This window comes from Pseudopodoces humilis, chromosome 14 (genome assembly GCF_049639895.1).
Source record: "Pseudopodoces humilis isolate 2021_Gansu_Grassland_sample_001 chromosome 14, ASM4963989v1, whole genome shotgun sequence".
Taxonomy (NCBI): domain Eukaryota; kingdom Metazoa; phylum Chordata; class Aves; order Passeriformes; family Paridae; genus Pseudopodoces; species Pseudopodoces humilis.
This window is the reverse complement of record NC_142213.1, coordinates 18,011,954-18,024,422: the sequence shown is the minus strand read 5'-3', so window position 1 is coordinate 18,024,422 and position 12,469 is coordinate 18,011,954. Positions and strand designations below refer to the sequence as shown.

At 43.1% G+C, this 12,469-nt stretch overlaps 1 protein-coding gene across 2 annotated transcripts in view; it reads left to right on the top strand.

The window, feature by feature from the left end:
* Positions 1–1,038: 1,038 nt before the first annotated feature.
* PEPD (peptidase D) overlaps positions 1,039–12,469 on the top strand; it is a 137,136-nt gene continuing 125,705 nt past the window's right edge. Inside the window, exons 1-3 of one of the 2 annotated variants that reach the window (XM_005530118.3) lie at positions 1,045–1,082; positions 6,701–6,884; positions 8,093–8,220. In XM_005530118.3, the coding sequence (XP_005530175.1) occupies positions 1,066–1,082; positions 6,701–6,884; positions 8,093–8,220 (329 nt within the window). In that variant the 5' untranslated portion in view covers positions 1,045–1,065. Of the gene's footprint in view, positions 1,083–6,700; positions 6,885–8,092; positions 8,221–12,469 lie in introns of both variants that reach the window. The other variant, XM_088062250.1, reaches the window with a different exon arrangement.

The window sequence follows — 12,469 nt, the reverse complement described above, 5'->3', positions numbered from 1 at the left end:
GCATTTATTGCTGTTTTATTGCTGCACGCAGCAGCGGACCCTGTATTCAGGTCACCGAGCAGAGCTCTCTCATTCTTATCTGTGTTTCACGCTCCTGGCTATTTGCTTTTGCAAGTGCATCGAGTTACTTGACATGTGAACCCTGTACTATGATAGTTTCTTCAGATATCTTGTAATCTTGAAGCAAGAACAAGTAATTTTGAAGCAAGAATGAGTAATTTTGGGTTCTGATGAAATCTGTGTGAATAGGAAAAACTCAGCAGGGTGGGGTGAGCCCAAGGGCTGGCGATGGCTCCAGCACACCATGCCCAAAGTCTAATGTTAAACACCTTCACCACTTCAAAATGCAGGTGGAAAACATCTCTTCCAGGGATTACAGTAGAACCGCACATGAAGTGGACATTTGAGCAACCATTAACTGAGGACAGGTCAGCGGTAGGGCAGCAATCACCTGTAAAAGATTTTACTTACATTATGTTTTATTGGCTTCGAGGCCTGGAATTGTTCCTTAGAAGCCAGCACGGGTGGACAGGGCCGGAATAACCGCAGATGGTCCCTCAGGACGACACTCCCGGGGTCGGGGGGTCCCGGTGCGGTGTCAGCCCGGCCTGTGGCGGGGCGGAGGGGCCGTGAGGAGAGCGCGGCGGGGCCGTGAGGAGAGCGCGGAGGGGCCGTGAGGAGAGCGCGGAGGGGCCGTGAGGAGAGCGCGGAGGGGCCGTGAGGAGAGCGCGGAGGGGCCGTGAGGAGAGCGCGGAGGGGCCGTGAGGAGAGCGCGGCGGGGCCGAGAACGGAGCGCGGCGGAGCCGTGAGGGGAGCGTGGCGGGGCTCTGAGGGCAGCACGGAGGGGCCGTGAGAGGAGCGTGTCGGGGTTCCGAGGAGAGCACGGCGGGGCCGAGAAAGGAGCGTATCGGGGTTCTGAGGAGAGCACGGCGGGGCCGAGAAAGGAGCGTATCGGGGTCCTGAGGAGAGCACGGCGGGGCCCAGAAAGGAGCGTGCTGTGGCCGCTCCGCCCGCCCCGCGCTGCGGCGCCGCCGCCACGTGACCGCGCGGGGCCGGCGAGCGAACATGGCTGCGGCGGCGGGGTGAGTGCGCGGCCGAGCGGGACCGGGGCCCCCGGGCCCCCCCTCCCTGCCCGGGGGCCGGCGCGGCCGCTGGGGGCTCGCGGGGGGCCCGGTGGGCCGGCGGTGGGGCCGGGCAGGCAGGGCATAGGCTGGCGCCGGACTGCGTGCGCTGCACCCGGGGTTCCCCGAAAGGATTTCGGGCTCTGCGTGGGTCGGTGAGAGCTGTGAAGGGTCCCACGGGCGGGTTGGCTCGCAGTGCCTCGTCCCTAGGCGTGCATTATCCTTTAAGTTGTCTCAGGTTTGGAAGCGATGCTTAAAGGTGACTTGGATTACACAGCACTGGGGCTTGCCCACGTTTTATAACAAAATTCAGCCATTTCTTCCCGTGCTGCAAGAAGGTGCCATTATAACCGTATCCAAACGAAGGGGGAAGATTCCAGAGTTGCCGAGCACAGGTGAGGCCGGGGCCCGGCTGTGAGCCGGGGCTTTGGGGCGGTCGCTGCCCTCCCTGTGGGTTCCCCCCGGCTCTGGAGCCCCCAGCGCTGCCCGGGCGTTCCCTGCCCCGGGAGCCCTGCGGCCGCCCTGCCCTGGGCTGCTGGCAAGGACACGGAGCGGCGCCGGGACTTCAAGCTGTCAGCTTTACAAGAAACACCGAGCTGGCTGTGAAGAAAATACCTATTTTATACCTTGAACAGCCTTAGTTGCTTTTACTGTTTGGTTGTAGCACCTGTTTCCTCGTGCTGCTGTTAGCACGGGTCTCTTGCGCTTCACATATGAGATGTAGAAACAGCACTGGAAATTGTTTAGGCTTCAGGCTGATGTTGATGAATCTGTTGTTCAAAACAAACAAACAAATAAATAAGGCCCAGTCAATGAACAAGTGATAATTTACTGAAAAGTAGTTTCAGTGGTTTCTCATCTTTTATGAAATCTGGATCCTCTCTGTGGGATCTCAATGGAACAGTAATGGCAGTCCATTAATTTTCTGCTCAAAAAACCCAGAAGTACAAAAGGTTAACTGAAAAATGGTAGGAAAACCAGAAATAAAATGGGAATTTTGGTTACCAGTGTGTTCTGGTGGTTGCTTTACAACAAATCCAAAACGTTAGATGAATCATATAGTGCCAGAATGTACGCTCTGTAAGACTTCTGAAATAAGCATTGAAAATCAGGAGCTCGAGGCAAAAGAAAAATATCCTTTGAAGAAACAGATGTAGTTTAATGTTCCTAGCTATATTTCACTTGCAGTATAATAAAATAAAAGAGCTTGTCTGTGAGCTTGGGTCTAAGTGATCATAAAAATTGTATGTGACAGCCAGCAGGAAGCTGTCAGCTACTGTGGGAGGCCTTTACCAGACTGAGCAGTGGTTGAATGCTGGTACCAGACTGGAGAAAACAAGGGAGCTGAGCTTCTCTTGGCCTGTTTTGTTCTTGCAAGTATCCACTTTTGATACCAGCTAAGGTTTATTTGCAGAAGCTTGCATAGCTTCAAAGAGGTGTGCACCACAAAGCAGTGCTTCAATCAAATATACTTCTTTGAACTTCATATGAGAGTATGGGTTGAGTTTGCGGCTGGAGGTGCCAGAGTCCTTGTGCTAACAGAAGAAACTGACCTTAAGGGACCAGCCGATGTGTTGTATTAATTCAATTCTGCTAACTCCGCTGAAGCAAGTCCAGAGGAGGCCATGACATTGATCAAAGGACTGAAGTGCCTCTTGTAAAGAAGACAAGCTGAGAAAATTGGGGCTGTTCAGTCTGGAAAGGAGAAGGCTGTGTGGAGACTCACAGCATCTTCCAGTATCTGAAGGGGCTGCAGGGAAACGAGGGGGACTGTTCATCAGGGGGTGTAGTGATAGGGCAAGGAGTAATGGGTAGAAACTGAAAGAGCAGAAATTTAGGCTGGAAGAAATTTTTAACTGTAAGAGCGATAAGATACTGGAACAGGTTTCCCAGGGAGGTTTGTGGATGCCCCAGCACTGGCGGTGTTCAAAGCCAGGCTGTGCAAAGCACAAAACCAGCTAGTGGAAGGTGTCCTTGCCCATGACAGGGACATGGGACAAGATGATCTTTAAGGTTTGTTCCTACCCAACCCATTCTATGATTTGTGTGTCTTGTGGGATATAACTGGGTGATTAGAGATCACGGACTAAAATGAAAAACTTGTAGTTTCTTCCCTAGCGAGAATTTTGTGGCAGTTTTGTTCCAAGGCAAATACCATAGTTTTACACTGCTTACACTGTAATTGCATGTGTATTTGTAGGGTTGATACACATGTGAGGCAGCTAAATATGTGTACCCTCTCAATTTACTACAAGTCACTGAACAGACAGTCCTATGTCTCACATTTTTTTTTCCCATGATCTTGAGTATTATGGGAGTTCTGTTTCCCAATTTTTATTTGCCATGGAAAGCCGGGTGTACAGCCATACACCTTTTTGTACAACTTAAATGCCCCTGTCAGTATTGTCTCTGAAAAGAGCTCTCTGTGTTAGCTGTGGAAAGCTCGTGCATGGCTCATGTGTGCCAAGTTCTCTGCAGGCAAAGCAGCACCTGTGGGTGTTCTGCCGTGTTGTCAGTCCATCCATGGGGGTGCCATCAGTTTGGTATCCGGGTGCTTGCAGGAATAAAAAGGGAACAAGAGCTATGGAGGAAGAAAACTCCTAAAATATTATAGTTGAATATTCTCTCTAAAACCTAGCTGGTTTTCTCTGCAGGATGCCAGTTGTGAAAGTAGGTCTATTTCCTGGCAAGCTCACTCTGTCTGAGGTATGAATTAACATGAGTGCTCAGCAGAGAACCTGAGAACAGAGCAGGATTTGCAGCAACACTCAGCTCAGCCCTTAGGTCCTGCAGCCCTCGCTTCAGGGTCCAGCATGCTCAGCTGTTGTGATTTCTACAGCAGCCTTAAAACAGAGACCAGGGCCATGACTTTAAAGAAACTGTGCCACTCTAAAATAACTGCAGAGGCCATGCTCTGCTGTGGATTAATATTGTGGCATCATATTCAGACAGGGAAAATGGGATCTCTTATGTCCAAGGAAGAACACACTTAGAGAACACCTAGAGAAAATGTGCACAAGAACTTCCATTTTGCACAAGAATGCATTTTAGCTTTAGCATTAAGATCCCACTAAAAGGCACAATGGAGTGGCTTAGTAAAATTACTGGTATGAATTGCTACCTGATGTAATTATTTCTCCTTGAGTCTCATTTAGATTGTCAAAGGTTTTAAATGTAATAAAAGCATTAATATTAGACTTAAGGGAGATGAAAATGTGCCTTTGTAGCAGCTTCCTATGAACTCCAGGGTGTGGGAATAGGCCTGGAGGAGAGAGGTCAGAGTTCTCTGTCTTTTTTTTTCTGTTTTTTTAAATCACAGAAAAAGATTCCCAAACTTGTGAAGCAAGTAAAATTGCAATGAATGTGACTTTCTTCCTTCCTTTGAAGCAAAACATGAGACAGGCTGTGCTACAACCTCTGCCTGTTTTGTTGGTTTTTTTTTTATCAGCAGATACAAAGGTCTGAGAACATACGGTATAAGGGTATCTGATGATGTTCTCTCCTTCTTTTATAAATGTCCTATAAGGTGAGCACATGATTTCCAGGCCTTTGCATGTATTTACTCCAAGGGACAATCATGTTTGGAGAACAGCATTTTCAGCCTCTTGTGCATTGCTGAATTACTGAGCCACAGCTTTGTACCTGGAAAGCCTTACCTGTTTTTTGTTTAAGGTTCACTATCTGACTTAGAACTTCCAGTAGCTTTTGCTAGGATTGTATGAGCGTGCTTCCTTCAGGTGTGGGTACCCCAAAACAAAAGCTTATGCTGTGCTGATGTGCTGCAATAGGTAGTCTGCAGCCCTTGTGATGACTACCTGCCTTGGTGCTGCGTTGTCAGGTGTGTGTTGGAAGAAATAAAAATAAACACTTCTTTCTGGGTTTTGTGCACCATCAGCTGAACTTGTGAGCAGAGAGTTTGAAAATTGGATTAGCAAGAACAGTCTTTTACCTTTTAAAATTACTTATGCTGTTACATCAAGTGGTTATAAGCAAGTAAAAGAAAGTATTTCATTAGCTCTTTTATGCTGTGGTTGCAGTAGGAAATTATAGGGTTTACATTTCTGAGGTTGATAAAGTCTTTTAGGAGGTTATGCAGCTATAAATCAAAGGTTACCTTTCAGATTGCCTATGAAAGCTATATAATAATTAAGATGTGGGGCTTTGCTCCTCTAAGGTTAAATCCTTTGGTGGTTGGCTCATTTCTTGTCATCTTAACATAGTGACAAGTTAACTGCACCTTTCTGGCATCTCCTGTAAAGCACAGCTGATAGAAAGTCACCATCCATTCAGTCGTGGAGAAGCTGAGGTGGAGGGAAAAATTTGGCTTAAATAATAGGATTTTATGGATAAATTTTATTGATCATCTCTAATACTGAAGCTCCAAAGCATAGCTTTGCTATATTAAGCATAAAAAACCACCTCCAAAACAAACTGCATTTAGATTATTCTCACAGGATCTGGTTAAACTCCTCCCTCTCCTCCAGATCCTAGAAAAGCTGTAGTGTTTCTACTGGTAAAGCTCTGAACAGTGCACTTGTGGACCTGAAACTAATGTGGGTGAATCAGCCACATATTCTTGAGGCACTTTCAACATCTAAAATTACTTTGTAACAGCGAGTTCTCTGCTTTTAAACTGTATCCTTGCAGTTGAAACTGTGTTGAGTACAACCTTTCAGAAACTCTGGGCAGTTTCAGCACACTTGTGTTGACTCAGGGTCGAGCTGTGGTACCCAATACATGCTCCTGTGACCACATGTTTGAGTTCACCAGCTGAAGCTGCTTGTGTGAATGCAAAAATAAACATACATACATAGAAAAGAGATGGCAGATCCTGTGTGAGTATGGGAAGTGCTGTTGTCCCGTGTTGTGCTGTGTTAGGATCGGTGAAGCATGACACAGGCTCTCTAGCTGGCAAGTTTTATTATTCCAGATCTTCTTTTATAGACAGGTCCAAGAAGGTCTGGAAAGGTAAAACTCTCATTGGTCATTAAATCAATACATCACCTTCACTGGTCAATTGGAACACCACCCCTTGACTGTTTCTTACAAATAAACAACAAGGATCCAAACAACACCTGCAAAGGTTGCTTTCCTTCTCCAAAGACTGTTTGGATTCCTCCTTATGATTTCCCAGGCCACACTTCTCAGGCCAGTCTGAGAAAGTTATGTAACTTGCTTTCACACAGGCTCAACCTAATGCCTGAAGCCTAAAAACCTCTTATTTGACCATTGTCAGTTACCACAGTCCTGTGTCTGCTGTCCATCATCTTTTCTCTCTGTTCCCTGTTTCCCAGAAGGACTTGCTAGACTTAACTCCACTTCTGGTTTCAGCAACTCGTAGCTAATTTTCTTCCCTCCTGCTCTGCCTCTCCTCAGCTGACATGGGCTGCAGTCCTTTTGTGCTGTGATACCCAAAGGGGTGTAATGAGAGATGTGCTGTGGGCTGTAGCTGCGGCCAGCCTTGTCTGTTGTTTGCACCTTTGTAATAGAGTTGAACTAAACTAATGAACACTGTGCATCTAAATTGTGCTAACCACTGTCTTTGCCTTTAATTGTCAATTGAAAAAAATCTCTTCTAGACCCTCCTTTTGGCTGGGGAATGAGACTTTGAAAGTGCCTGTAGCGCTTTTTGCCTTGAACAGAAGACGACTGTGTGAGCGCCTGAGACAGAATAAGGATGTCCAGAAGAATTCACTTGTTCTGCTGCAGGGTGGAGAAGAAACCCAGAGATACTGTACTGATACTGGTATTGTGTTTCGCCAGGTAAGAGCTGAATCAAAACTTCAAATTAAGAAACTCTCTTTGCATGAATTTTTTAAATGATATTAAATTATTTTCTCTTTGTCTCTCAGATGTCCATTGTCTTGCTTCACTTCAATAAATTGGCTTCTTTATAACATTTCTTCTTCAGTTTTGAGTTGCTCTCACTTTCAGTGCTTTAGTGCAGGCTCATTATATTTGTTATTTAAAGGGCCTTCACCTGTTGAAGGCCTTACTGCTCAGCAGTGTTTGAATCTAATCTTGAAGACAGCAGTGGAGTATTTTTTCATTTTTTCAGTCTTGTCTGTGACCCAAAAAACAACCTTATTTGTGTAATGAAATATGTTACAGTGGACCTAAGCTAAACTAATTAATAGAAAAGTATATTTCATGATACAGCAGCCTGTATCTTGAAATTTATAACATGTATCTTAAATTAGACTCTTCCTTAAGTACCCAAGTGTTCTTCTGTCATAGATAGGACTTAACATGTTCTGGGGATGTTGGTGTAAAAGAACTCAAATTATGCATATCCCATACCCTGCATGGTTTCTGCAGCACTTTGTTTTGTGAACTTAATTGAGCTGTTGTGTGTTATGAAGAAACAAACCCAGTAAATTCTAATTTAGATAGTACATATCTTAATGTAGTTATTAGTCTGGTTTTAGAGGAGATGCACTTCTCAGGGTACTAGAGCATATGCCTGTTCTTACCAAAACTAAATCCTGTATTGTTAGATGTTTTGTTGTTTGCTTGCTTGTTCTTAAAATAACTCTTGGCTAAGGGCTGTTCCTAGTGCAGCTTCCTCTTCTCTGGGGAGGGTTGGGGTTTCACTTCAGCACACTGCCTTTGGAACCCAATGAAGCTTCACTCTCCTTTTGCCTTGTCTCTTGTGACATGATTGTTTCTCCCTGATAATACATTCCCTACTTCTAGATTGGAAGAAAGTATTTTAATGTGTGGTGTATGTTTAATGTGCTGAGTTAACCTCTTTATGGTAGTTTATTAATCTCTGATCCTTTCCAGTTGCCAACAAAGGGATTTGTATTATTCTAACTTAAAACTAACCAGTCTGAAAAGGTCTAGACTTAAACCCCTCCAAAAGCAAGAGTCCTCTTCCAGATATGTGGAAATAGGAATTAATATGTACTATAGTGTATTTTTAGAGCTGGTAGAAGTAAGGTCTAAGAATATATTTTGTTTTAACCTAGGAATCTTACTTTCACTGGACTTTTGGAGTAACTGAAGCAGGCTGCTTTGGAGCAGTAGATGTTGATACTGGAAGATCTATACTTTTTGTTCCACAACTCCCTGAAAGCTATGCTGTTTGGATGGGAAAGTAAGACCTGTCTTTTAACTGCATTCTAGTGTATCTGAGTACTTTATATAATGTAACTGCCTGTAGAGCTCCAGTGTTGTGTCTTTTAATCAGAGTCCACCAAATCATGCTGTGGGAATGCTATATACATAGAGTGATATATACAAACAGAGATACAAAACATGATCAGTTGATATTGATCATGTGATATGAAATAATCTACCACCACTTGGAGCACAATACCCTTAGAATTAGAACCCATGAATCTCATGGTAGCTCTGAGAGGAAGGTGAACCATAAGGAAAAGTCAGTATCTTGTGTTAAGCCAAATCAAGTTAAATAATAAAGCAGGCTTTTTCAAGCTGTTTTGCCAGTTTGCAGCAGCTTTAGCTAATGAAGCTTTCTGAATGGCATAAGGTAGTTTAGCCTCTGATAGGGTTTTTTGAAATGAACTCACAGACAGAAAAATGTGATTTTAATGCTGTTCTGTGAGTATGCCATAAACATTTCTCCATCTTCCTTGGTAGTAAATACTGCACAGTGCCATAGTAGTGGAGGAATTGATTTATTTATGTGTTCATTTATTTTCTCAGTCTTAATTGTATTTACACCCTCTACCAAACTGTAATTTTTGTATCATCTACATTGTCTCAGAACATTGGATTGCTTCTAATTTAATCTTCTGACAAGCTGCTTCACTTCTAATTGAAGCTATCACTTATATTTTAATGCTAATTTTGGGAAAAGGAAAACAGTTGTAACTGATCCCATGTGCTGAACTGTGCCAGACCATATGGCAGGGCATGGCTGCTGTCTTCTCTGAGAGTTTATAAGAATTTCACTGTCTTAAACCTGTCTGGGGACTGAAATGGTGATGGCATAAAAATCTTCATACTGCTGTCTGAAATATTTTAGCTGTGAGCCACACCTGTCTGGGAGGGCAGGTTCTGTAAGCCCCCCATGTGTACGGAAATCAGTTCCCACTTGGTGCTTGTTCCCATTTATAGATAAAGATTTTTCCTATCTTTAAGTTCTCTTCTGCAAGTTCAAAACAGCTGTTTCGTACCCACACCGATTGTGCCTAATATAAAAAAGCTTAAAAATATTATTGAAATTTCAGCATCTCATTTTGCATTCTCAAACAAAATATTGTGGTGTTTATAACTAGTGGCCTTTTTGATTTGTTTGTGCAGCACATGTTATCTGTCCATTTACAGAATTAAGTCTAGTTAAAAGTGATTTACTGTCATTGTGTCTTGTTGCAGAGTATAACAAATGGTCTTTGTTGTTTTCTAAATTCTTCTCCTTACCCTTCCTGAATTCCTGTGTTTGAATCTTGTTTTCTCTTCTGTCAGCCGTGGTCATGTACTTTTTCTGCTTGTCAGAAGGGGGATGGGTGAATAACTCATTTGTGAGTCAGTAGCAGTTCTGCTTCATAAGTTTGTTGGCAGCGGGTGCTGCACATAGCTAGGGGTTGTGTTTCTTCCCAGAAGATTCAATTTTAACTCAAAATTAGCACTGAAAGAAAAACACAAGTAAGTATGCCTTCCATCCACTGCAGTTTATTACTACAGTTTGCCTCAGAAATGCTTACTTCATGGAAGGCACTGTTTACCCACTGGAGAAACAGTCATTTAACATCAGTGAAGCACAAATCAGTGTAATGCTTTGCGTGGTGTTTGAGAGATTGGTATCTCACAGAGGTCTGCAGCTGGGCTGCTACTTCATAGCATGGGGTGGAGTTGCTTTGTCCAGTGTCTCTTCTTGCTTTCTTATTTTTAAGACAGATGTGGGAGTCTGTGAATTTGGGCAGAAACACATAGATTCTCTTAAAATTAATGAAAAAGGCTCTTTACTACAGTTTTACCACTGCTGTACAACTAAATGTATCATTTGATGTAGCGTTGTGCCTTCACTTCTGAAGAACACATATTTGAGTTGCTTTTGAAGCATAGTGTGGATAATGTGTCATTCAGAAGGGTTCATCTTTTTGCCTTGAAGTAATACAAAAATGAGGCTTCTTGCCTCCATTCAAACTGCAGTCTTAATTTGGCCAAAGCCAGTGCAGTATCTTAGAGTGTTTGCCTGGAGACCAGCAGACTGAAAGTTTACAAATGAGACCATGAACACCAGAATTTTTCCAGCCTCACCACTGCTCTTGTTTTTCTGAGTGGTGCTGTATGCTGAGGGAGCCTGGGGACTCTGCAGAACAGGTAGACATGGAGGTGGGGAATGCACCACTCTGGGCTGGGACCAGCCCACAACACAGCACTAAGCAGTACTGGTGTTGAGGGTGACTGCCACTTTGCAAGTGTTATGGATGCTGAATGTGTGTGTGCTCTGAAGGTTGGTAAAAATAGTTGTAAGGCTACCTTTCAGGAGTCCTTCAAGCCAAAATAACCTCTGCAATTTTAAAAGAAAGGAGAGATTTAGTTTAACTCCCAGACGATGGACCTTCTCTAAAGAAACCCAAAGCCTCCCAGGTGGCAGTTGCAGAATTGTATGAGGGTAATTGTAGGACTGGTGGTCCTACATTCATGGAAGGGATTACAACAACATTGCTCTGTTTTTAAATTATGGGTATGAGCATTTCTTCAGATGTTGGGCCAGCCAATTTCTTAGTTGTTGGCTGGAAAAACCTTTCCAAGTAAGAGAACCACTTTGCATGTCTCTTGACTTGTACCTCTGCCCCTGTGCCTCCATCATTTGTAAGGCAGGCACAGAGAGAATGACTCTGAGCTTAATGGGTGGCTTTTCTGCTCCTGAATATACTTCTGTTTTTAACTTTACAAGGAAGAGTTTAAGAAATTAATCTGGTAATATAGGATAGTAAAGGCTTCAGAAGTGTAAATTTTGTAAATGTCCCTCTTTTTTGGCACAGTCTTACCTAGTCAAGTTTTTGGTGCAACAAAGCTGTTAGCCATCATTTCTATTCCTGGAAAGCATTGAGTTGGTATGACTGCATGTCTTCACAAAGACTTCAGTTTTGCTAATTAATGCTGCACCTGCCATTTACCTCCTTAATTATAAATGACAGAACTAGTCAGTGTGCTGATTAAAGATATTTTATAAAGTAAAACATACTGTACAGCAGCTGCTTTATGTGGAGAGCATGCCAGAATAACTTAATAGCCTTGCCACATAGAGTGTTTTTAATAGAAGACAAAAAAGTGTTTAACCCTTTCTTGCTCTAACTTTAGAAACACAAATGTGTTAATGGTTCAGAGAATAAAATGGTGCTGTGGTGCCTAGTTAATGGTGCAAATTGCTGTGTTTTCTCTGAAGCTCTGCTGGATGGCTGGGAAATATTGCATCTTTAATCTGACATTGCACCCACTATAAGTAATGTTTTTCCATGAATTTGATTGAGAGATGTCTGTGTGTTCAAAGTTGAACTTTGGATTAGCGCTTGGAGCTGTAATAAAGCACAGTGAAATGCTTTGCAAATGTTAGTTATTTCTCAGTGACCTAATGAGGAAGCTCTTTAAAACATTGTAATAGGTTTCAAGTAGGTTACAACCAAAATCAGCCTTTGGTTTTGATGATTACACTTGACTGACGTCAGCAAAGCTGAGTGGTTTTACTGCCTTTTGAAAAAAAAATGCAGAAGTATATGTTTGGGGTTTTTTGTTTGTTTGCTTTTTTCCTCTAAAGACTTTTGTAAAAGAAGTAGCCCCTCAGTCTGTGTGGCCTTTTACCTTCTTTTTCTTATAGACTTTTTGTGACCATGAAAATTAGAAGCTAAGAAATAGATTTCTTGATCCCATCTCTTAATGCAGATTGGTGAGATTTTGTGGCATTTGTATTTTGAATAATGGTAAGTGTTAAATCGTGCACAGCATGTTATGTTTATCTGACTGTATCATGCTGATGGAGATTGGTGCATTAATTACCCTTGTTCTGGGAACAAGAGGGCAAGGTCTGTAGAAGGGAAGCTGACAGTGGGGACAGCTCTTTGGAAAGGGAGTGGAGTGTGTGTGGGGGTTATAGGGAATGAACTCCAGATTACTTTAATTGCTCTTCTTAATGTACATTTTGCAGCTATGAAGGACATCTTCTACGGGAGTTTTATTAAGGTGGAGCATACATGTCCTCTTCTCCATAGCCTGCTCCAGAGCTGTGTGGTTTTTTGTTTCACCTTCAGAAGTGATCTGCCATCTCCTGCTATTTTTTATTGTAATTTTTTCTCTAAAATGAAATATGCTTTTCTTTTTCTGTGTCTCACAGTTTGATCTTTTACTGCAGTTTGTCACTTCCCAGTACCCACTGA